This window comes from Nesoenas mayeri, assembly GCF_963082525.1.
Source record: "Nesoenas mayeri genome assembly, chromosome: 7".
NCBI classification, from domain to species: domain Eukaryota; kingdom Metazoa; phylum Chordata; class Aves; order Columbiformes; family Columbidae; genus Nesoenas; species Nesoenas mayeri.
The window spans coordinates 6,009,449-6,036,331 of NC_137551.1; the positions used below are offsets into that span (position 1 = coordinate 6,009,449).

General features: G+C 37.1%; 1 protein-coding gene across 1 annotated transcript in view; it reads left to right on the forward strand.

Annotated features, from left to right (window-relative positions):
* Positions 1–793: 793 nt before the first annotated feature.
* Positions 794–26,883, forward strand: part of CTNNA3 (catenin alpha 3) — a gene marked incomplete at both ends in the record, with an annotated part of 466,214 nt that continues 440,124 nt past the window's right edge. The window contains 3 exons of the mRNA XM_080347591.1: positions 794–818; positions 7,486–7,592; positions 14,909–15,101. Coding sequence (XP_080203717.1) covers positions 794–818; positions 7,486–7,592; positions 14,909–15,101 — 325 coding nt within the window. The remainder of the gene's footprint in view (positions 819–7,485; positions 7,593–14,908; positions 15,102–26,883) is intronic.

Here is a 26,883-nt window from a genome sequence, read left to right on the forward strand (position 1 = left end):
GCACTTGCTGTACTGACTCTGTAGCAAAAAGACTAACAAATTTTCTTCCCGGAGTGGTGCTAGCACCTATTGGTGAAGCTATATAATAAATATTGCAATTAAGAAGAAATAATAAAGCATATTCTATTAGGTGTTGTCAGCAATGTTTAATGTCTTAGAAGTCCTCAGGTGTCGTGTCCATATGTATCTTCTTTAAAAATACTAATCCAGTCTACTTTGGTTTAATATTTTTTTTGTCTTCACTGTTTTTTAGAAGGCAATAGGCCTCTGCATTTTATGAATTAGGTAGAATAATATATTGTATGTCAGTGTAGAGTAACATACAATAGAAAAAATAAAACAACAAAGAAAACAAATCTGGTGCCAAGTTACTGGATGAGAGCCTTATGAATCCCTTTGCTGTCCAGCTCAGAGTGTGAGACTGAGTCATTGCCTTGAGATTGAATTTGGCATACAATCAGAATGTATGGGAAAACAGTAGATGTGCTGAAAATTATGAGAATAAGCACCAGAAGTATCAGTAATGACACGTTTCATGTCATCTAATTGTTCAAAAGCTTTTTAAATTTAGATTTTTTTATGTATTTGTGCTGTAGTATATAGCTTTAAGGATGCCCATCCCCCTGCCACCCCTCCAGCAGCCACTGTGTCCTGTCAGTCATCCTGAAATACACTGGGGAGCTTGTCAGGCAGTCCCTTGCAGATGCCTCGGAAGCCAAATAGTGAGCCATAGCAGTTGTACTGAAGTTCCTTACACAAGGAAATTACATAGACAGTTGCTTTAGTGCTGAATATGGACCATTTGTATTCTAGGATAGGTGAGTGATGTGCTATTGGCTTTCTAATTATCTAGCAGGAAATGGATTCTAAGGTTGTTTTCTAATTTATGCAGGATATCTTTGGCTCTGCTTTCTGACACTAATTAGTTTATCTATGTCGTTATACAGTGTACTTCTAAATGGTTTAGAAGCTGCAGGTACTATTTTCACATTGTATTGCAGATGGATACAAACTTTTGACTGTTTTTCCTGTGTCTTTCTTACACCAAAAGACTCAGCAGTTTCAGTTTGGACACATCTGCTGAGAAGATGAGATTCTCATTATCTTAAAGTTTGTAGCACTTGGTAAGAGTGTGCAGGTGGTTGCTTTTCAGGCTGTTCTGAGACACAACTGTATCTTGTGACACATGCTTAACATCCCAAGTGTTGTAAGAGCTGCTGGTCTACGGTGCTGAAATCGCCTACTGTAAAGGTTAATACAACTGAGTGTGAGGTTATAGCAGCCTTTTACCAAAATATCTTGGTCAGGATCCCTGCTGTAATTAGAGGGCATTTTATACTAGAGTAGACATGTGCATTTAAAAAAAATAAAATATGGACTGTGATTCTCATTCTGTCTTGAGGCAAGCACCAAAATTTGTCATCTTAATGAAGATGATCTGGAAGAATCTGGAGGTTTGCTTTGTAAGTGGAAATATCAGAGAAAACCCCAGAATGATATTTGCTGGCTGCCTGGTTTTCTTTCTATCACCTGTTACCCTTGCCTTGATTTAAAACAAACAAACCAACCAAGCAAACCCTGTGCAAAAACCAATCAGCTAATATGGTAAATAACAGTAAGGGGATTCTGGTAAGTTAAAAATATGTAGGTCAAGAAATCAAAATAATTTAAGATTTTGTAGTTTTCACTATATTGGCTTGCAGGCTTTTATTTATATTTTGGATGCTTTAAGGAAGTTTCACAAGGCATCAGAATTACTTAAAACAAAACAAAACCCCAAAACAGAATCAGCAAGTGAACCCTTAAGTAGGTCATTTATACCTTAGAATATAATTTTTCCGGAACAATCCTTTTTGTGATCGATTTTCTGTTGATGCTAAGTTAAGTCTAGAAAGCTATGTTGAGTTTAAAAGCCAGTTGAGACAGGGCTTGAGCAAAGAATAAAAATGCTTATGTTAGACAATATGCTAAGGTTAAAACCAAACACACCCCCCTTACCCCCCCAACAAAAAAAACCACACAAAAAAAACCACAACACCTCCAAAACAACCTAAAAAGCAAGAAAAGTGAGGTGTTATGTGCGCAGTGACCTTTAATAAGAGAAAGTTGCTGTAATTGCAACAATGTTTTTATCTGCTGAGTTGTAGAAAATATCTGATTGTTGTAGATGACCTGCAGTATAGGAAGTTGTGCTGAGATAATGTGGAGCAGCTCTTGCTGCAAGCAACAAAGGTTTTATTTCCTCCTCCTATCAAGGAATTGAGGGGAAGCTGCTGCAAAGTTAAAGCAGGAGTATCTGTAGAAAAAATAACCTGAAAATCATCTAGTGATTTCTTCAAATCTCAGTAGAAGCATGAAGTGCTGTCTCCATCCAGTTCTCACCTATCCCCTTGCAACTGATGTATGTCTTGACCAGAAAAAAAATCACGGTTCAGCTGATACCATCTATTCGCAACTGTTGTGATGGATTTCAAGAAGTACCCATATCCTGGGAAGCTTGTGAAAGTGTCAAAGATAAGGGTTGTTAACCAGCAATATTACATCTTGAAGATTTCCTTTTTTAAAATGTGAATAAATGGCGGATTTATTGAAGTGTTGACCAAAGATTTAGAGAGCTAGTGAACTGCAGATGTTAAAAAAGTCTGTTTTTAAAGAGTGTGAAGTGGTGTGGTTTGATACAATCACTGTGAAGCTGAAGGAGAGTGTCTTGTTGAATTAAAAGGCCTTTTAATTCAGGGGTGGACACAGCAGAAACAGTTTTTTAGCAGCATGGGTGCTTCTCTGCTCTATGGTCATAGGCTCCACCAACATGCTGACAGGTAGGCACAAACATCACATGCTATTTGCCAACACCACGGAGTCAAAGGTGCATGCCCTACTGTGTTATTGTGGGAGATGCAGTTTAAGAAGGTATTAAATAGCAGTGCAGTTGGGAATTGAAGCTGAGAAGAGAGGTATGTGAATGATGGTTGTTTGTGGTTTTCAGAGCAAATTATTAGTACTGTAGGAAAGGATCTCTCTCTAATCTTTAATTCAAGATACTGAGTGGAGGTCTGAATATTGATGGCAACATGGCTTCCAAATTACTGATAGCTTCCTTGCTAGTATAGCAAATGTTGCTGGAAATAACTATATAGCTGCAGCTATAAGAAAGCTTGAATTTTAATCTATTTTGCAGATAAAGAACCTTTCTGAATATTCATTGTTCAGTAAAATGAGGCAGTTAATACATGTTGGCCCTTTGAGACTGCATTTTGTGCTATACCTCTCACTCTTGAGTTTTAGAGACTTTACTTACATTGTTATATATTTAATGTATTTCCAAATAATTATATAGTTGATAAATTGTTTTCACTTTTGGGTTTAGTTTCTATGCATAAAAAACTAATGGGCATTAACAGTAAGAGTCCCTACAGATAATAGTAAAAAACCAACATGCTTGTGTGAATACAGAGCAGGCATGTCTTTGGCCTGAGCTGCAAGAATAAGCTCTTGTTGCAGAGCTCAGTTCACCAAGGATATTATGTGCACAGTGTGAAGAAACAAGGAGGTGTTTCACATTCACCATGACCCAGTTTGTAGTTGTATGAAGCCCTCTGGCTGATTGTGAATTTGTCTCGTAGCGATTCTTCCACTAACCAGAAGACAGAAAGAGCCTGCCTTATTTCTTGCTTTGTTGCAAGATATACAGCATATTATCAAGAATTGGTTACAATATTTGTTGTGTGGTTTGGGTTTTTTTTGTTGTTGTTTTTTGTTTGTTTGTTTGGTTTGGTTGTTTTCAGTTTTATGGTTCTGTAAAGATGCTATCTGAAATAGCTGGTGTGTGAAACTGTATAAAGCATTTGTCCTGAAGAATTCATTTAAACCAACAACAAACCAACAAAAAACAACCAACCAACCCTCCCACCCAAGAAGCAACACCCCCCCCTAACCTAAAATATTTTTTAAGGCTTCACATTTGAGATGTCCTTCAAAACAGTGTTGCTGAGATATTAAGATATGTAGTAGATAGTGTAGATATGTAGATAATGGTGACTGCAAAGTTAGAAAGTCAGAAGAACTGCTAAAATGAATGGAGGAGTCATTGAATGAAAATATTACAGACATGAATGTATGCAACCTCCAGTTTTCTCTCAGTTTACCTTTGTAATCTTGGAAAGTCATTGTTAGTTTTCAAAAATCTTATTGGAATAAAAACTGAAAGGAACAAAACCTGAGCTTTGTAAGAGCAAAACCAGTTTTAGCAGAAGAGAAGGATAAAGGGATTATGTTAGAATTACCTTAAATCATGTAGTCAACCCTAACCACGATAGTTGTCCATTGTTTTTTGCCTGTATGAAGCTCTCCTAAGGTGGCAACAACTGAATACTTCTGTGGAAGTAGTTGTTTCCATTTCTTGATAGAGACTTGCCCTAATTGACAGTTTTTCATTGGTGGTATCAACCTGTATAATCTGTTTTCGCACTCTGGTTATTTCCCACCCTGTGGAGGGATGAGGAGAATGTAGTTAGTTCTACTTACTAGAATGTAAGCATTTAAGAAATATTTTCCTGAATATAGATGATTAAATGATGAAACCATTTTTATAAATCAATTCCAGTGTTGTTCTCAGTGTGTGTGCAAACAATGTTGTATTTTTATCAATCAGATTGTGCGCATGGTGTCATTGCACTCAAACTAAAACAAAAACTACCACAACAAACAAAACAAAATACAAACCCAAAACACCAACCCCAACACCTCCCTCCCTTTTCCCTCCCCCAACACACCAAAAAAACCCCAACCAAAACAAACAAAACCCCAACCAAACAAAACCCCAAACAAACTGGGTGCAACCCTGTCTTTCTAGGTCATGTTTGTATGGGCAACTGTAACTGTGTGTAAGGAGACTCTGAAAATGGTCCATGTAAAACTGAGGAATACAAAATAATGTTTAATGATTGACAGGCACAATAGAGAGCTAGGACTGATAAACCACCAAACTAAGCATGAACATTCCCCCTGTTCTTAATGAGTCAGAGGCGGAAGGGTTGGCTTCTGTTGCTTCTCTATAATGGGCTGATCCTTGATGATACAGAATTGTTCTCTTCCAGTTCTCTCTTTTTTTTTTTTTTTTTTTCTTTTTTTTCCCATCCTATAGGGTTTTATACTTTTTCATGTCAGTACTTTTCCTCTTGATTCATTAAGCTACTCAATACTACCTTCCTGACAAATTTGAGTTTTTACTTTTTGCTTTTTTTTTTTTAATCAGAAGTTGAAAAAGATTTGACAGATTAATGAACAGTAAGTCCTTAAATGCATGCTAGGTAAGGGTAGTGTCCTCTAACATTGATCATAAACGATTCTATATGCTGGAGAATTATTGGAAGAATGATGCATAGGAAATGGCTGGGCTTGCATGCTCTCTAAATAGCCTGAGCATAGCAAACATACTGAGCTAGATGGACTGTTGATCTGATTCAGCAGGACATTTATTATATTGAATGTGCTTGTAGATATTTTGAGTTTGTTGACTTTAGATGTCTTACATCTCTTTTTGTTCTCCTTGGTCTGAAATTCTGAAAACATTACTTAAGCAAAATTTGGAAACAAAATATTTTACCTTCTGAGAACATGCCCTAACCACTAGCCTCTATAGCTATGCTGCGTTTTCAGCCTGTTTTGTTCTGAGCTCAGCGAGTAAAAAGTATTTTGCCTTGCGTAGAACGGAACAAGCAGAAGATACTGAATCACCTGTGTCAAAGAACTTTGTAACAGCTGCAGTGAGGCTTTTTGAATTAGAGGTGTGGTCTGTACAATTGCATAGATACAATTTCGGCATGAGGGAGGACGCATAACAATTTGAGTTGGCGAAAGGGCTGCAGTCCTTTTCCTTGAATAGGAGCCACCACTGGTTTCTGAAGCATTGAATGATGAGGGGCCTCAGCTCCCTTCAAACAGAGTGATAAGTTAAATGGGTATTTTAAAACTGTGGGAGTATCCTACCTACTGATTCAGTGGACAGAAAGGCAGCTACGACACTAGTGATTTTGGGAGTCTCAAATTTTATTTCCTTAATGTTTGTTACAAGTATCTAAATATGAAATCTGTAAATTTTGCATTGGCATTTCTAGAGTTATCTTTGTATTATTAATTGCCGTAGAAGGAAAAGTATAATTCTGGGCAGTCTGATCTCAAGTTCTCTTTATCTTTTGACTTGGAATTAAAACCAAAAAGCTGGGTGAATGTGCAGGAACTTCAGGCTGTGACTAGTATAGCTTGTAACAAAAGAATAAACTTGACACTTGTATAACCTTTACTAAGAATGCCAAAACCATAAATTACCTTTACCTTTAATTATTTAATTATCGTTCACATTATCTTTGCTTGCAAATGAAATGTGGATAACTATTCTGTGATCAACAATTCAGATTCATTTCTACACAACTTGCTATAGAAACTCGAAGGCAACTGTGTTGTATTAAATCAATGCTAGGTTCACCAGAAGGTGACAATATATCTCTCTAGCCTGCACAGTTGCAGTACCTTATTACTTTATTATACAGCAGCGATGGTTATAATAAGTCCTGCTTAAAAAGGACAGATATCCATTATTTGTGTTTGAAGTCTTTATTGGCTACAAAGGCTTTGAACTATGTTTTATGGGAAGGGAAGTTACTGGAAAATTTAAAATGTCTTTCATTTGGGGGCAGTAATCGGTTGCATTCCTACTAAAGCAGAGTTATAACTCTTTGTTGGTACACACACATTCACTGTGGCCAAAGGCCCGAACCACGTCCCAGTGAACTCAGTGAAAACTTCTAAATTAACATCGCTGGAGTTTGGATCAAGCTTCTAATGAATGATTTATTCACTTTAAAGACCTTACTTAGCTTTAATTCCATCTTATTGACTTCAGTAAAGGCTTTCTTGACTTAATCTGTCTTGACACTTAGAAAATATTTGTTATTGCCAGGTGTAAAATAACTAAATGTTTCACTTTCTCCTGCTATTAATTGCCAGGACTTTTAAGAGCTGATATATGTATTTTTGTCGTAAAGTGTTTGTTATGACGACTGTAATTTGACACATGGAATAAGATACAGGTATTGCGCACATAGCATTAATGTTTTTGTTTTGTCATAAATTCAATTATATGTAATTCTTGCTTTAAAGATCCTTTTTATTGACTGGTAGAGAACTTACATTCAGAGGTCTTCTAATGCAATTATTCTTGTGTATTTTTAAAGATATCATTGATTTAGAAATTTGGGAGAGAGGGTAAGGAATTATATGCACTTTATTACAGCTTATGCAACCATCTGCATATTTTTTCACAATTTAGAAATGGTAAATCAGAAAACATTTATCTTTTGAAATCCAAAGCCTGTTATGGAGTGAAGTCTGTACTCCAATAGGCAGTCTCTGGGCTCTGACAGGGCAATGTGACTTGCAGTTGTGGCTAATAATTGCTTATTGCAATTTTTTTCCTTTTGTACCTAGGTGAAACATCAGCAAAAATGCCAAACATTAAACTGAAGATTGATCCTTGGGATCTGCAGATCCAGACTTTTACAGTGGAGAAATTACTGGAACCGTTGATAATTCAGGTATTTTGGTATTGCAGAAAATAAATTGGATAACCATAGAGGGAAAGGAATAAGGCTGAAGAACTTTTCCTAATGAGACTATTATGAAAGATGTACCCAAAGCTCTTCTGTATTTGTAGTTTCCTCTGGCTCAGAAACTGTCTAGGGGGATCTGTCTTATTCCAAATTCGTTCATTCCTTTGTCACTTCCATTTTTGCAAATGTCACACAATATATCATAGCAAAAGTTGTGTATTGCAGCTAGTCTCTTGTACAGTATTATCTAGTGGATATTTAAATGTAGAATGGAAGATGGATTTCCAACACATGAACGGTTGCATAAGTAGTAGACAGAGTAGAAAAGAGCAGCCTTGAGCTATGTAGGTGAGTTTCTTTATCTGAACCTTAAATAAAATTGCATTCTGTTGTATTTTAGAAGAGATAGTCTAAGAACAATGCAGCTGTTGCATATTGTATAAAGCTATTTTAGTACTTTTCCTTCCAAGTGAAGAAAACTTGGACTGAGGGATTTACAAAAATGCTTTCAGGTTTGTTGTTAAAACAATTTTACTGCATATTCCACTTCTTTTTCAAGTATTCACTGATTAAATATGCAGTGCTTAGTGTGTATAAGGTTTTCTCATTATCTCTGTATTTGACATGGATTATAAATGTCTCTTTTAATACAATGGAAAGGACCTACTTGCAGAAGATCTGACCTAATTTTGCAAATAATTTATGTAACTAAGAAAATGTTAAAAGACCTCTGTAGCAATACGCTATAGGGTAAAGAACAGAAAGGACGTAATCTGTTTTGAAACAAGCTATTTTGAATTGTCTCTTCATCGTACATGAAACAGAGATGTTGGGGTACCTGCATTTAATTAATCAATGGAATGTAGCATTGGATGTCAGATTGCCACCAGCCTTCAGTCTTGCCAAGATGTTGTAGATCAAGCTACTTGTCACAGCTGTACACTACTTATTTAGTATTATTTTCCTGGTGCCTCAGGGTATGTTTACATGGCAGTTGCTGCTCTGGCTGCAATTTGTGTAGGTACAGAAAAGTGCGACTTTCTGCAGAATGAGTACTTTGGTGTTTTTCAGGTTGTGAAGATGGTCAGGTATAATGGCTATGAAGTAGTTTCAGTGGTTGGTTGATTAAGATCTTTCCAAGCTCTTTGATCAATTCCTCTTACAAGACAATAACTTTCTGTTAAATAGCTTATGTTAACAATCAACAAACAAAACTGTTACTGGTAGAATGGTAGTTGGTAAATAGAGCAAAGCCAGGCTGAATACTGTACTCTGGCTGTTATTCTCTTTATATACATGTAAGAATTGGGGGTGTACAGCTTATTTTAAAAAAAGTAGGGATGTATCTCCCAATTTTTCTATTATTTCCAATTTTTTCAGTTTGCAACTTTTCTATTTTTCAAAAAATAGGTAAATAATATCATTTTAATTAAACTGGAACAATTATTACTGTACTTGAACAGATGTTAAAAGAAAAAATATTTTTTTTTCTTATACAGCTCATGGGCTTGATTTGACTTGACTCAGCCACTTAGGTACATGGTAAATTTTGTTATTTCAGGAATGCGTTTCTTTTCACACACACTGCTCTGATGGCTTCTTTCCCTCTTTGTCCTGGGAGCCAGTCCTTTGCATGCTGTTTTCCTGGGCTTGCCAAGGGGTGATGACCAGATACAGGGGAACAGTCAGATTATAATTAAAGAGGTGGCCTGTAATGTTTGGAGGGAAGAAGAATACAGAGATGAAAGATGAGGACAATGAAATGATGAATATGTTTGGTGTGATGGTTCTTATGTTTATTTTAACTTTCATGTCGGAAAAGCCCCTGATTCCAGAAGTACCGTATGTGCTCTAAAAGTTAAGAGAAGTGAAGAGGTGCTGATCATGTTTTATAACTGTTCTAGGAAAATTTGCTTTTAAAAATCAGTTAATTGATTGAAATAAGTTTCTCTCTAACAAATAAAGTTATATTTTCCCCATTTGAAAATTTCGCCTCTCCCTAATTTCTTTTATTGATTTTTTTCATTGTCATATTTGAAAATTTTTCTCTCATTTTTGGCTTGATCTTCTTTTCTTCCCTTACTCATTCCTTCTGGGAGATTCTTCAGAAAGTAACCTTTTATTTTTATAATTACTACATTTCTAGCTGTTATTAACTGAGCTGCTTCTCATTTTGTCTGTGCTTATTTATCTATTTTTGCCTGGGTGTGACTGACAGTGTATAAAACCTCAGTTAACAGTTCAGTGGTTTGTGGGAAGCTGTCAAGGTGGAGTATCATATGTGGATGGATTATAAAATTAGTTTCAGAGTAGTAGGAATAGATAGACTGCATTTTAAAACATTCTCTTGTATACCAGTAGGTCAGACTGTGCTCAGGCAGCTGCAACACTGTGGATTTTTCTTTTTTTAAAGAGATGAAGAAATGTAAATTTTGGCCTAAGTTTCACAAGATCAAAGAAACCTGACAAAACATAGACAGACAGTTCCAGAACAAAACAAATAAACCATCTAATTTTTTTTGAAACTCTTGTCAAGCATCTTTATAAAGCTTGAGTCTGTTAAAAATAGAAGTGCTCTGGTTCAAAGAGAATACGATTTTGGCTGTCTTTTCCCCCTCTCAACCTTAACGCTTGCTTTGTTTCATAACAGAACTGTGGAAGGGAAGCTTCCATTTTGAGAGGGAAGGAGACAGGAAAAAATGCTGAAAATGCAAAAGCAGAGATTAAACCTAATATTTAATGAAGGGTGATTGAGATGCTGTAAAGGCAATAAATGACAACTGATCTACGTTTAGAACGAAAATTGGACCAGGCACAGATAAAAATGAATAGTATTATGCTCTGGCCTGATTAACTTGGGAGCTACTGCTTTGAACACTTTGAGATTTATGTTCTGATTTATTTATTTATTATATTTCGTAGTCTTGTAATCCTCTGGGAGGAAGGCGGCAGTGGAAGTGTCTGACCAGTTATGCTGTGTTAGAGCGTCATGTGTCGACATGGGAGAAAATGAAGGCAAAACCAGCCTATGTGGAAGTAACTTTGGAAATTACTTTGCTAGATTGTGTCATCCCTGCAATTGGCAGTGGTGATCACTTTAAAACTGTGAAAACAGTACGGCATGTTGTTTTGTACAAAACTCTCTCTGACTTGACAACTTCTCCATCCTTGGAATAAAATGATGCCCCTAAATTAGAATGCATGTGGGATTGCTGGGGCAGCAGTCTCTCTGCATTTCCCTCTTTGCACCCCAAGCACTGGTCTGACCCTGGGTGGCAAGTTCAAATAGCGCTGTGCAAGGCTCTGCAGAGCTGGAAACTCAGATGGTGGGAGTGGCATAACTGTACTAGTGTAACTCTGCATCCAGCCTTATCAACTGTACTCTCATGGGCATGAACCACCATATGCACTCTATGTATTGCAAAAAAGTTTATTTAATCCTGTTCAATTGTTCCCTCACCAGAGGTGATTCTCCCCCTCTGTGGCCTTTATTTTATTCCAGGTGCTTTGCCAACATTAGTTTTGAAAGGAAGGGTTTTAGGTAAAGTTTTCTCTACCGATGCATCTAACACAATAAAAATAATAGTTGTCCAAATTGACATAATTCTACTGACAGCTGCCTTATATAAATTGGATACTTGCTCAGACAAACAATCTTTCCTTAATTCTGGGCTTTTATCAGAGATGCACACTGTCATGGAACAATTAGTGTGAAGCAATCAGTATATTATAAAGGATTTTCATTTGCATAGTTGATGTCGAATATTTGTCATGCTTGTGCTAGATTTACTCACAAAATGTAACAATTATTGTAATGGAAAATATCCTCTTGTTTTATCTCATTCTTGGTGACTGAAGTCTATTTAATCTCTTTGCTGTACTATGTATTGATTACAGTTATGCCTAAGTAAAAGTTTTCTTCTGTAGCAAACTATTTTAAGACTTGTTCTTTTTGAATTTATGTAAAAGTAAATGTTTTGAAAGAGGACTTGAGATTCGTATAGCTTCATTAGTGCCGGAAACGCTTCATAACTGTCTTTGCTCTGCAGTCATTGCAAGTCTTATAGGCTGTAAATTTGCCACTTGGATATTGTAGCTAAAGCTCCATGTATTTTTCTATGCACACATACACTTAGTATATATGTTATGTGTATGTATGCATATATAAGCAAATATTTGTAAGAGCTTTTCCTTGCCAAACCTCTTGTCTTCCGTCTCTTTATATTAATATTTTATACTTCAATACAAGCTAAGGAAAGTTTATGGCTGCAAGAGATAGTATGTTTTACAGAGTATATAGAAACATACATGTAATTTAGAGTCCCTTGCATTACTGATGAAAAAATAGGGAAGTTGAAAGGCATTTATTCTCACCTGTCATTCACACTGACAAAAATTTGCTTACAGAGAAAACAAACGCTGTTGGTTTTAGATCTATGTATGATAAGTTCATGCATACTGAAAATGATTAACCAGTGTTAATTTGTGTGGGCAATACTTTGCTGTCCTCAAACATCTGCCTCAGATTTGGAACAGTGAGCAGGGTGTTCTGCCATTGGCATTAGATCACTGGGTTCTTGTCTTGTTTTTTCAAATGTTTAGGGATTGCGGTCACATTGAAGTAAATTTCAAACAAAAATTAATGTTTTATTATTGATGCTTGAAAATACTTTTACATTAATATGAAAGGTGAGCCAAATCTTTTGATACTCAAGGTACCAAGGCATTGTTTCCTTAACTACTGCAATATTAAAAGATTGTCTGCGAAGGCTGGCGGGAACTGAATATAGCATTGGAAGAACTGCTGCATGGTTCCTTAGAAATTCAGTATTTCAGTAATCATGACAAAAGTCCCACCCCTTCAGCCTAATAAATAATGGTAATAACAGGGAACAACAAAATGATTCAGCTTTGTAGCTGTGATGGCATATGGGCTTGAAAATCTCACTTCAAAAAAACTTTGTGCCTCTAGTGTAACACTGCTTCCTCTCAGAAACACAAAATAACTTCTTGACAGTGATTTCCATTGAATGCTGGGAGATGTGCTCTATGTTGAAATAAAAAGTGTTAATAACTGGAAAAGGTAACCAGACATGAGCAGGATTAATGGGAGTATGTTTTACTTTTTCTTACAATGATATCATTTTGACTATGTATTCTGCCACTACAATACAAGCTGTGTTGACAACGGATCAAAAGGGCATGCTATGTCAGTTACTGTGTAGTTCAATTATTTCTGTGTAGAATCTGCATAAATTTGTTGCATTCCTCATTGATATTCTGTGTTAGAGAATTCAGAGTAGTTTTTTGGTATTCCTTAATTAATCTCCATGAGCCAAGAACTACAGATCAAATTTTAACTTGTATTTGAGATCCGAAGCTGCCTCTGATATTTCCCGACAGTGATGCTGAAGATGAAGGGATCTTACAGTTAGGAGTTTTCACTTACACAAATGACTATTTTTTTAATATTTTCCCATTTGTTTTGTTTCCCTTCTGCCTCCTCCAAAACATATGAATGAACAGTACATAAATGAATGAACAGTATTGCACATAAAAAGGAGACTACAGTAAAAATCTGAGAAATAGAATACATTGTTTTCTGGGAATGGTGATTATATGGTTAAGACGCTTTGAAAATATCTTTTACTTGATAGATTTTTTTGGAGGGATCAGTTTCTAATTTTTACAGTGTTTTATGCCTTTCTTGTTGGAACTATCAGCCTATGATCTCTTTAACTTGGTCTTAAAAATATGATCATTGAAACTGCATCAAGTGCTCTAGAAATAGCATTAAAGGATTTGTTTAAAAAAGATATTAATATTCTTATTCCTTGGGCATTCTCTAACAGCGGGCTGATTTATGAGCAATAAATAATTTCATTTACTTTCTTTGAGCCACAGTCAGAAAGATACTTGAGCCCTCTTTAACAATGTGAGCCACAGTTATTTACGTTGCTGTGTGCCTTGTGACATGCCAGAGCAGTTGATGACAAGTGACTGGTCCTTTTTTCCCCCAGATTCCACATGAATGATGTAGGGGTCAGGACTTTTTTCTTTCAAAGATGAGTTTATAAAAATGTTTCCCAGAGGATGTTTGTCAGTTAGTTTTTAAAACATTGATTCATGAAAAGCATGGAAATGTGTAGATTGATGAATAAGATCTAAAGGTGAGCTGGGGCACAGGTAGCACGCTTCTTATTATATACCTGGGAATGGAGCTCCATAGAGCAGCTCAAACCACAAGCTGTACTGCAGCCATTATTTAAGTTTGCCTGCTGGACTGAGAAATTCTTATACAGCTTTTGCTTTGTTAATACAACATCTTCGATGATCGGAATGCCATTTAATAAAATGATGAATTTACATATAAAATGTGTTCAATGAACTCGAAGCCAAGATCTGTATTTAATATTATACCGTGCATGTTCTGGAACTGAGAATGGAAGTAGAAGGAGGACTGAAAACATCAGTGAAGTTAATGAAAAAAAGTATGTTTTTAAATATCTATATAACACTTTAAAAATCTTTTAGGAGTTTCCTTAGTGTGACAGTTCAAGCAATGCCTTAGAGAATAGTCTGTTAGAAACATGCTGTTGGAATGTGGAGGCTGTGCTCAAATGATGAGGAATGTGGAGTGGGATGCTGTATAAAAATAAGTTCTTTATGGATGCTGAAGTGCGTTGTTAAAAAACATAATTTGGACAAAGCTGCAATTAACCTACATTCTAGGTAAAATGAAGTATGATTTCAATGTTGAGAGCCCCCAGAGAATTCTAAGGTGTTGAGTTATGACCCCTGTGATCCTCCTTTGTAAGAAAAGACATTTTTAAATGTGTCTGTACTCATTTGGTGTATTTGCTTCTGAAATAACTTGGAGGATTTAAGCTGCAAGTATGGGCAGATTTGGCACTGATTATGTCTTGCCTTGGCTGAAGCCTCCTGAGATAGAATTAGCTTTTTTTAAAAAAATCATGAGGAAATTTTAAAGTAAGCAGTATCAGGAGTTTGCATCAGGATTAATATGACAGTGAGATTTCTGTTAACTTTGATTTGATCGTACAGAGAGAAGAACACAAAGAAGAGGCATATTAAGTAAAGTTATCTGTCACATTTGATTCAATAGTTTTGCCCATTCTCAGTATGTATGCTGAGTTTCCCTGTCCTTCTCTAAAGCAGGGAAAATCCCATTGCTTATTCTCAACAGTATTATTTTTTTCCTTTAAATTTGAGAATAATATATATAGACTTATTATAGAACTTACACTACAGTTTTGTTTTCTTGTTTCTTTTAAATGTAGGTTACAACGCTAGTGAACTGTCCACAGAATCCTTCTCGTAAGAAAAAGGGCCGCTCCAAAAGAGCTTGTGTCTTGCTAGCTTCTGTGGAAGAAGCCACTTGGAATTTGTTGGACAAAGGGGAAAAAATTGCCAAGGAAGCAATTGTGTTTAAAGAGGAACTTCATGCAGCACTTGCTGATGTTCAGAAAGAGGGTAAGTATATGACAAATAATTTAGGCACCAAAAAGAATTAGTTTAGCTATGTAACACTGTTATCAAAATGAAGCTAGGATATCCATGAGAAATTTTTTGGTATGCAGGTGTCTGAACTTTGAGTTGTCTAACTGTATTTTCTCAGGTACCACTTATAAGGAGGTAAAGTGTGCAAGCTGAGCCCCATTGTGGAAAAACACTTTTGTCAGTAGAAATGGTATGTTTGTTTGTGATGTGGTTTTTTGGTGGGGTTGGTTTTTTTTGTTTTGTTTTGGGTTTTTTTGTGATTTTTGTTTGTTTGTTTTGTTTTTTCCCAGTGAAGATAGGATTTCTCTTTTTAATTTTAGTGGCTGTTAAGCACATGTTTAAGTTAATACATGCTTTAATGCTCTTCTTGAAAATAACAGTTTTCCTGAATCTGATATCAAGGTTTTTTAGGTGAAAAATTAAAATTGGAAGTCTTCCCTCTTTTGTGCAGTAGGAAGGACTTAATTTGAGAAGGTGTGATAGTCCCATTTGGAGATGCGTTTTGAGTTTCAGTAGTCATATTTTTAAGAGTGAGTTAAAGAGATTATAGGCTGGTACTTCGAACAAGAAAGGCATAGAATACTGTAAAAAAATTAGCTGTCCCAAAAACCTATCAAGTAAAAGACATTTTTAAATGTCAGCTATTTAATCACCATTCCCAGAAGATGGATTCTTTAACCTACTGTAGGAGTCATCCCCTCACAATACAGCAGCTCATCTTTGAGTTTTTCCATATTCCATTTCCTCATGACCTGTCTCCCTGTTTCCAGCCATACTCTCCTGAACAGGACTAGGTTTTATGATCTGAGGGGAACATTGTATTAGCCAATTTTCTTTCAGGTTCTTTGTTGTGGTGTGGTTTCTGTTGTTGTTGTTGTTGGTTTTTGTTTTTTAAATTCTTCCCATAGATAATCAGGGCCAATTGGGTGGATATGAAGACCAGACTCAAATAGTAATAAGGTGGATGACAGACATCTGAAATATGTTCTTGTAGAAATCAGCCTTGAAAATTGACACAGGAGAAGGGTTCAGAGGAAAACAGGACAGAAGAGTAATGCTTTTAGTACCTGGTCATTTGAGCATTATGTCCTTTCATCAGTGCTCTGTGAATTTTGTAAACAATTGGTTCTCAAGGGTTGCCTGGAATCAGATGAAAGCCTTCCCAAACAAGTGGGAGCAGACAAGCAAAGAACAATGATCTGTACCATGAAGATGCTGTTAGGACATGTTGTCAAATGAGCTGGTCACCAGCCTTGGTTTGATCAAGGGGCTAGGTGGGCTTCAGTTGCCTTTTCCCTGCTGAGCAGCATGGTAGATGTTCTTATCCCATGTGACAACTTGTGTCTGAAGGACTGCATGTTAGCCATCTCACCTTGGTCTTACTGCAGTTGCAACTTAATGAGGATTTTTTTATTTGGTGGTGTAGTTGTTTGTGTGGGGTTTTTTTTTGCCTTTTTTTTTTTTCCTTTTTTTTTAAATTTTGTCTTCCTCCGTGTGTAGCTGGGACAGTTTCTGAGTCTCCACTGTTGTTCATGATAGTCATTACTAGCTATTGGCTTCCTCTGGATCCACAGATTGCTGCATTTTAGAGTTTGATATATGCATATGGTGTCTGAGATACCTTAAGGTCCTTTGTGATTAAAAGCATTATGATGAGCAAATATTGTTGTTATCTGTCACACCGATCTGCTGAGGCTTCTAAAAAAAATCATTAATTTTGGAGTGCTGTTAAAATGTTAGCCCATCCATTCCAGGATGGCAGAACGAGACAAAAATAAAATATATAATTTTATATTGATTTTTATACACAGGTAATATAAAAATATTTCACATTTTAATGTATTTGTTGATTCACAGCCAAGACCAGAGAACTTTCTTTTAAAATGTGTGAGTGGTATATAATCTACTTTACGTATTATTTATTTTTGTAGTTAAATCCATGTTATGAGCTATCGTTATGCAATGAAAAATTGTTTACAGCCAATCTTCCTCTAAGGATTTGCCAAACAGCACAAGATAATTTTAAGAAGTTGGTGAACAGGTGTAAAATAAATAGCAGTTTGTTAATTTTGCTGATATTTTTAGTCCTTTGAAGCCATATGTTATTTTTAATTTGTGGTATGCCACATCATGAATAACATTTTTGCCTGTTATTGAAGACACATTCTGCTTCTGTTAAATGTCTCGTGTTATTTACTTCAAGCTCTTTGAAAGGATGTGGGTATGTGGCTCATAAACTGTGCTTGCATGCAGTCACCTGCCATGCATGTTGTACCATATAGTGTTTAATTTTCTGTGGGCATATTCATCTGTGGTGACTGGCAGATACTTTTATTAAAATGCTATTAAATTATGAGTTTTTGCATGTGGCCACAGCTTGTATTTATTGTATAGTGGAATTTTGAAACAGTGCTCTAGACAATTTCACTCAGATGTGAAGCAAACTATCAGTCCCAGAGTTGCACACCACCATCTGGAAAGAATAAATACTCTCGTCTCATATTGCATTTTAGATTGTGTCACTCACTAAGCTTGTTGAGTTGAAGACTGTAATGCTTATTTATTTGGTATGTCAATCGCTAGTGTGAAAATACGGCTTTGTTAGGTTTGGAGCTCATTAATAGGGATTACTTTTAGAGGAGTGATAGCTTTTCAAGCTGCTGCTGATAATCCTGTTCATAATAATATTTGGGGGAATAAAGGGTGAAATTAGTAGGGTGACGTGAACAGTGGAAGTAAGAAAAATAATTTTTTGTATTTGATTGATCTGATGCATTAGTGACTCATCTAATGTCTTCAGAAATGGGGACATGGGCATGGCTTCACTGACTACAGTTGGTCTTGACAAACACAGTCAGTAAATGAGATTTTTGGTCTCTCAAATTCAGTTGAGTTCTGTTAGTGACATCTGAAAGGAAATGATGCTATAATGGATGGCAGGCACATTCCCTGGCCAAATCTAGTTTCTGCTTCCTTTGATGTGTGTGAAGATTTACCGATGATTTTTAGTCTTGGACTGATTGTGGAGGACCTGTGTATAAAACATTTTTCTTTGAATTTCCTCTCAAGAAAATATTTTTCAAGGCCTATCTCTGTGTACATACGGATTCACCTTATTCTGGAACTCTGCTATATGAGTCACCAGGCAGGCCTGTGGGTGGTCAGAAATCCACTGAAGAGCTGCCATGTTTTCCTGTTCATCTGGTTTGGTGAAGCTTTGTTAAAGGGAACTCATGTTCACAATTTTATTCTAAAATAGCATAGTAAACCCAAGTATAAGTATCATGAAAAATTCTCACTGCCAGTTTTCATGTATTTTGAAAATTTTCCTTCTGACTCATAATGTACTGTGATTAAGGGTCAGATAATTGACCCCTATTCAGAGCAATAAGAAGCATTGCTCAGCCATGAATGCTTCTAACACTAAACATCAGCCTATAATTAATGTCTTGATTCTGATAGTTAATCAGTTTTAAGACAAAACAGCAATATAGTTTACGTGGAGAAATGTTCTCTTAGGAATTTGCATTTAAGCCTAGTGTTAGTATAGTGATTATTTTGTATTTGCGTCAAGGTGTGATTGCTTATGGTTTCCCAGCAGTTGTATGGGCATAGTTAAAATGTTTGCTATTTATTGCCTTGCTTACTGACTATATATGGTCAGAAACACAACTGTTGCCTGTGTTGTTTCTATCTATTGCAATGTCAATATTTCATGCATTTAGCTGTTATCATGCTCAAGTGTGTTCCTAGATAAGCCTTTCATCACACATAACAGTGAATTGAAAGCAAGTTACTTGCTGGAGTTATATTTTGAGCCTTCAGCTGCTCTTTAAAAGAAAATTAGAAAAAATAATTTGAAATTTCAGATATCTGTATTTAATGTCTTTTGATGTTAAACAGGAGAGGGAAGACTTTGGCATGGGAGAAACTACCATTCACTGGCTAGAAATGGAGAGTGTGCTGTAAGGTTATTTACTGAAGTAAGGAGATAGCGGTCTCTTGTCTTATACTTTTTTCTTTTTAAATGCTCCCCCAGAATCTTAAAAATGAACTCAGCTTTCTCATCCTACGTTAACAGGTATATGTATATATTCTGCATCGAAAGCACTTTTAATTCTGAGAGACAGAATTTAGCTCTCCAAGTGGCTTTAAATAATCTGTGCTGTATACCCTTTTCATCAAACCAAGAACAGATCTCTTCTAGAAAAGCTTCTGACACCACTGTCACTAGATCGGGTGTCCCTGAGTGGGAATGGGAGAATCAAGACATGGTATAGGGTGCAAAGGGGACATGTGGTGGTTCTTATTACACATTAAGAGGTGTGAAAATGGAACTTCCTGGTAGGCAGTGGTGAAATAATTGCAATGCAACAGAATACAGTGATATCTGAGTGGGGTAAGAGAATGCATGGCAGGAGAATAATGTCCTGTAACATCTACAGAAGGCTATTGTGACAATCTGAGTTGTTATGGTGTTGAATATTAGGAACATACAGGAGGTATCAATCTGCTTTGCCCTGACACAGATGGTGTCACTTCCAGCTGGCTGGCTGAAGCAGAGTCTTTTTTTTGCTGTACCTTTATTTGCTGGGTACGGGATTTGTGGGAGCAGAACAGGTGATTATACTTGTGCCTAATATTGTTTAAGATCTTATTTTTAGAAAGGGTAGCTTGTTTTGTGCTCTGATGTGACACTGATTCCCAACCTTCCCTGGTCATGATTCTGCTAACGTGTTAGTGAATGCTTGCAGAACTCAAGGTTGCAAATACTAGTGTAAATCAGAGCTTGTATGTTTTCTATTATTGGTACAAACAATTTATTTTTTATTATTTTCTCTCAAGTTTGCAACTAGAACGTTTCAAATCCTCTCTTTTTACTGAGTCTGGTGTCTCCTTCCCTTAGTCAATGGGCTCCCTTTGATAAGTATGTTTCTCTGGAACTGTAAATTCACCCAGCCTCTAAGGATGCAGTTCACAGGAGTAGCTGACAAGACTTTTTTGGCAACAATATCTCCTTATGGAAGGACACAAGAATGACATAAAATTCACTGCATTCCTTGTAGATTTCACACTGGTGTGATTAAAAATAAGAAATGAGAAGAGAAAGCCAGATGTAAAAACAAATAGAGAAGAGGGAAATGTGATGCTTAGGGTTTAGTAGGAGAAAGAAAATCTATTCAAATAAATAAAAGAAAGCATAATTCTGATTATCTTGCCTAAAACAAAAAAGACCATTTAGCTGTTGCCTGAGTGTGATGTTGGGCATTGTCTCTGCAGGTGCTCACCGGCGGCACTCAGTGTGTTACTGCAAGTCTCTGTGCAGACAGATTGCGTGCAGTTGGTTAAGAGCCCAGCAGAAGTGTATACCTTTTGTCAGCTGTTAGCTAACAGCGGATTTGTCAACAGGCTTACAGTTGATGTGTTCTTAAATGAATTTGCATGTAAGGTTTTTTATATTTTCGGTGCTGAATAAAGTGCATGGATCCTCTTTTAAAAAAATTACCTGTAGGTGAACTGTGTTTTTACCTTTCCGTATGCCTGAGCATAGGTTTTGTTAAGCACATGTGTAAGTAATTGCCATTTGACAGTAGCAGTCGGTAGCTGATCAGCTAATGATAGTAACAGCATTTACTTTGGGAGTTGTCTATCTGTGTCTGCTGAATAGACTCTTGGAAATATCTGCCTTCTGATAATTACATAGTTATGATATATCCTGACTTTGATTCTTTGAATTGCTTCTCATTTGAATGTCTAAAATAATTGAAATAGTGTGAATACTCCCAGTCTTTCTATCTTTCATGTTTCATTGTTCGTGACAAATGTAATTATGGAAGAATACCCACTTGATGGGAATGACGATAAAATGGGTGAAATTGCATCGAACCGTCATGCCATCTACTGCATTTTAAGAAAGTTCTAACATGTTGTTGTTGAAACTGTCATTTTCTGCTGCTTGTACTTGTAGCTCCTATCTGCCTAGGCTGCATCTCATATATCTCTTTTAGGGTCATGGTTTTGTACTTGTTCATCTGGCCATGCCAGCTTATGCCCAACTAGTTTCTAAGGGGTTTGTCGTATTTCAGAGCCTTCTGGCTTGTCTGTGGTTACACTCTCACAGAATCACAGAATGTTTGAGGTTGGAAGGGACCTCTAGAGGTCAATTTCTCCAAGCCCCTTCTTCAGGCAAGTCCTCCAGTCTGCCCAGGACCATGACCAGTCAGCTTTTGAATATGTCTAAGGATGGAGACTCCACAATCTTCTTGGCTTGTGCCACTAAGTTGCTCTCACAGTGGGAAAAATGCTTGCTGATGTTTAGACGGAACCTTCTGTGTGCCAGTTTGTGTCCATTGCCTCTGGGCCTGTCACTGGGCACCACTAAAAAGAGTCTGGCTCCATCTTCTTTGCACCCTGCCTTCAGATATTTATAAATACTGATAAGATCCCTCTGAGCTTTCTCTAGCCTGAACAGGCCCAGCTCCCTCAGCCCTTTGTCATATGAGAAGTGCTCTAGTCCCTTCAGTGTCTTTTTGGCTCAAGTACCCAGAGGATATCAGTGTTGAAATGGCTCTGTTTTCCCGATCAGTTTTGTTTAGACAACTTTTACTGTGCACAAAGAAATTCTACTAGCAGAATATATGGAACTTAAAATATAAAAAGTAGTTGGTTAGTGGCTAATGTATAGAGCAGATAGCTAAGGCTAATGACTGACTGAGCAAAGTGTTAATGTATTTATTACCCCAGTAATGCTGGCCAGGCAGTTGGCAGTCATGGAGAAATGTTGGCCTCTGTTGCTGTGGGATTGTGGCTCAGTTTTGCAGAGTTATCATCTTGCAGGTTCCCTGGGTCTTTTTACCTAAGGTTTATAACTTCATGTCAGTATTTTTTCCTCTTCGATTCTTTGACTGTGAATTACTACTGTTTATATAACTTCACTTCTATCTATGTTTTTACTTACGTGATGTTAGCTACTATACTTTCTTGCACCTTACCAACGTTTTTCTCAGCTAAGGTCACAGTTGTAGGGTACCAAACTAGGCACTGGCCCATGGACAGCTGAAACACAGGACTGAGCATTCCACATAGTCTTCCTCTGGTTGGTTGATTCTCCACCCCCTGCAAATTTTCTTCTCAAAGTACCCAGTTCTATTTTCTTTTCCAATTGCCTTCCCTTCGTTAATTCATTTACCAGTTTCTCCAGGCTTAACTGGTTTTCAACAGAAGTTCTGAACTGCAGCTGATTCTGTGCCTATGAAGTTTTAAGTTTCCCTAAAGGTCACCAAGTTGACTTGCTACTTATCCTTTTATCCTGGGAAGTATGTGAGGTTGGCTACTGCAAGCGGCGGAGGAACAAGCTAGGCCAACTCAATGTGAGTGATAACACATTGTTCAACTTTATTGCTGTTAACAACACATACTTATAGGGGTTACAGGAATTATACATACTTGTCACCTGCTGATTGGCTCAAGTCCAAAGGATACATTTGCCTTGATCTTCCTACCTGGGGCTAGCTGGCCGCCTGAGTTTCGCGCCTTTTCGACTCCCCCCTCCCTGGAGTTGTTTACGAGACTTGCCAAGGTCACAGTGTCCTTGCTGTTCCCTCATGATCAGCAGTCTCTGCTGAGGCCTATTGAGGCCTGGTTATGCTAAGCTCCTGAAACACGTTAAACCATTAACTTATCAGAACACAACTCTTATTAGAACAAACATGAGAACACAACTCTTATTAGAACAAACTCTGATCGTGCAACTGCTCCATGGATTCATGTCCTTTATCTTTACGCCACTCCCTAACAATTCCCCCTCTTTCTTTTTGTACGAGCAGAGTTTGTCCCAATGTTCGCTCAAACATTCTTTTAATACAAGATAAGGCACAACTAACAATCACAACAGCTAACAGAGTCTGTATAAGGCCTTTGACCCAGCCTCCCAGTCCCAGCCAAGTTGTGAGCTGATCAAGAAGGCCCTTGAGCCCGCAAATGTCCCAGAGGGGGACGTGAATATTCCCGCTGCTGCTCGGAGAGCGATCGATTAAAGAGGCCATAGGAACTGTTATTCAATGGTACCCCAATGAGACATGTGACAAAGGGTGCACTTGGGGTGGATAAACTAGCACCAAAGGTAGTGGTGTTGGCAGCTCTCCCAAGGGCTACCCAGACATTTTCCCGAGGATCGAACAATGACCTACTTACAAACCCGGTAACTATATAGAAATTTAACATTACAAACAGAGGTCACCACATCTTTCTCTGACCGACTATGCCGATTCTTCGCCCTCAGATGTTCTCGGTGGTCGGCTGTCCAGAACTGCTTTAGTCCATCTAGCCGGAATCCACTGCGGGCCTTGTGGTCACTGGTCGGCGATTCATAGCCGTGGTCAACATAACGAGATCTCCTGTAGATCCAAATCCAGCTGCTCCTCTATCTGCAGTTGACAAAGCCTCCATGTCCTTGGTCAGATGAGGAAGGGGAACTAATTGGGCAATCTTGCTCCCCATTGGGATATGCACCGGTGGAAATAGCGTTTGAGCAACTATGGATATTGTCCCTTTAAAGTCCACATCAATAATCCCAGCTAGAATAAAGAGTCCCTTTATTCCACTGGATGAACGTCTGATTAGCAGTGCGCCTTGTGGTTTGCCATTGATTAATACTGGCCCAAGAGTGCACACCTGGATCTTCTGTGGGTGTTGGTCTATTAGTGTCACGTCTACTGCTGTTGCCAGGTCCAGGCCGAGGCTCCCTTTTGTGGCTGGGCGCAAGGAGCCGGCAGGCCTATTGAGGCACTGAGGCCTGGTTATGCTAAGCTCCTAAAACACGTTAAACCATTAACTTATCAGAACACAACTCTTATTAGAACAAACATGAGAACACAACTCTTATTAGAACAAACTCTGATCGTGCAACTGCTCCATGGATTCATGTCCTTTATCTTTAAGCCACTCCCTAACAGGCTACAAACCTATGCAAATCTGGTTTAAAGTGCTGAGTTAAAATAAGTTAGTAGCTGCTTTGCCTTTGTTTGGCTGGCACAAGACACTGCAAAAATAGTAGTGAATCTGGTCTGTTTCCTTACCTTGTAATTAAATGCTAATAAATAAGAGGTAGTAGAATCCTGTGTGCTGCCTTCTTCCTCTCCTTATAAACACTTCAGATGTTCTGTATGTCTTAAAGAAAAAAAAAAAGTCAGTCTATAGATGGTGGAACAAAAAGAGCCTGTGTTCCTTCAAATTTGCATCTCAACACTTCTATAGATTCTTTGAAGCTTAGTCATAGGTGAGCTTTTACTGCCAGCCCTGGCTTGCTATCAGTGAGGGCTCTAACTTGGCCTATTTTCTATTTTCATGGAAAAGTAGTTAGCTAACTTTGAGTATCTTCCCCTATGTAAAGATACTGACATTGGCCAGAAAGTCCGAAAGGTAGCAGGCGACCAGTCGAACAATGATGATAATTTTATCTTGGGAAATAGCATCTCCCTGGTGCTTTAGTCAGTAGTTATTAAAATGAATCCTGAGGGCCGAAGATGGACAACTCTACACTCGTACATCTTAATTGCAGAAAAAAATCCATTGTTTCATGCTTTCTTGTCTTATTAAGACATGGCATGTGTCAACTTCCTGGTTTTGTACAAATGTTTTAAGAATATGACCATTATAATTCTCTGAATTAATACTACACTGTACATGTTCCAAATACATTAAAAATATGTGATCTTAACTTTTACAGCCTGAAAGATAACATGTCTAATTTAAGATATTAAATCCCAATAATTGGCAGGACAAACAGATGCTAGTTAAATACTATGAAAATAAATGGAGACTGTTTGACAGATTATTCATTGAAATGGCTTATTCTCAGAAATTCGGAAAGTGTTCTATTGGAAGTCATAAGAGAAATGAAAGAGCAAGGATTTTAGTATGTTAGTGTGTGCATACTGTATTTCCCCTGTACTTATTAAGGCACAATGAAATTCCAGAGTTGATATCTTAATTTCCTACTAAAGCTTCCCACATTGATATTAATTTATTAACAATTGTAGTAGTCACCTTCACAAATATGTCTCACGATATATATGCGTTTAAGATCTTCTTTCTCTGTTTACATCCCCCCTCATCCAGGATTAATAGGCTCAAATCAGTCCTTTGAAACTTCTAGTATTGAAAACAGTACTCATCTGGAGAGGTGTTTCTGTCTGTTGCATATGAAGAAGTAAGAGAACACCTTAAAAAACAGTGGTTCTGGTTAATATTTGATTTTTTTTTGTTAATTTCCTGTGGTTTTGTTTGTTGATGTTCTCAGCTATAGTGCGTTATCTCACCAGCTACTAGAGAAAAGTTTAAATTTGCTGTCATGAGCACAAGAAAATGTTGTGGTGTGGTTTTTGTCTTTGTATTTTTGGCTTTCACTAGTTTGTGATGTAGCAGATTCTAGAATCAGATCTCAGATAAATCTGATTTTTATTTATTTATGGAGTTTGCTAAGCATGTACTTAAGATACATGATTTGCACAAAGACTTTGACAAATCTAAGAGAAAACCATGTGGGTGTTCCTGGAAAACTGATGAGTTTCAGCATGTTGGAAGTATTCAGTGTTCTGAGAATTAGGCCAGTATTATCTCAGGTGCTGGTGTGGGAACTCTGTAGCAATTGGTATGTTTATTTCTGTAGCTTTTGCTCAATACTTTTTTCAAATGCGGTTTCTAGTGAGAGCAGTAAAGCTTTTTTTTAGCTTTCCTTTGTGAGGCCTCTCCAGACTTCTTGCCTTTGACTGAAACTATACAATGCTAAGGATACTGTGAAGTTTATTTCAGAAGGCAATATTCTCTCCTTTTGGTGAGAATTTGGAGAACAAAATTAAACAAAAAATTACATGTTCTTGTGTACTTTCTCTTTCTGTATTTCTATGTAGAAAATGTCTGTTATACAAATGAAATGTACCTTATTCTTATACCAAGGCTCAGGTAGAAAGAATATTGCATAATAAAGGATTTAACTCTGGAGCAATATCAGACTTTTTGAATGCTTAATGCAGTTGTCAACAGAGGCCTGGCTGTCTTTTAATAGCAACATTTACTAAGGATGTTTTCTAATTTTAGCATAGCTGAAAGAAACTTTTTTTTAATTTTTTTTTTTTTTATTTTTGATCCATCTTTGGTTTCCAAGCTGATATGGAGAGTTTAATGGGTCAGACGTTTATTTTAGCAGCTTTTGCTTGTGTGACAGGAGTTTTCCAGTGCTATTCTGCATAGAGTGAATTCTCTTGAGGTTGTGCCATTGCTAGCAAAGCTCCTCAGGTGATAATAGACTCTGAAATGCTTTTAGAAATGAGTTCAATGGCATCTTTTTTCTTGGAGTAAGTCTAGGTGACAGACTGCTGAGAGTAAACTTGGGTGTGTGTTCTTATTGTTAAATTTCACTTACAAAACTCAATGTTGAAGAGCAGTCTGTTGTTGTCTACTGGCAGAGTTCCATTGCATAGATTTCACATATTTTTATGTCAGAGTCAGACGTGTGAGTGTATGAGGTTTTTCATTCCATTAACTTACATTTATAATGAGAAGAACAATATCTGATTCCCTGCTGTGACCTGGAATTATTTAATAGGAAGGACAGTAAAGTACATACTATAAAAATCAGTGATTAGAAAAGTTTAACATTGCACCCCTGGCCTTCTTGTGTACAGTTAAGAGTAATGGTGGAATTGCCAAGGGAATTATTTCAGAATTAAATGATTCAGAAGAATAGAAAGGGAAC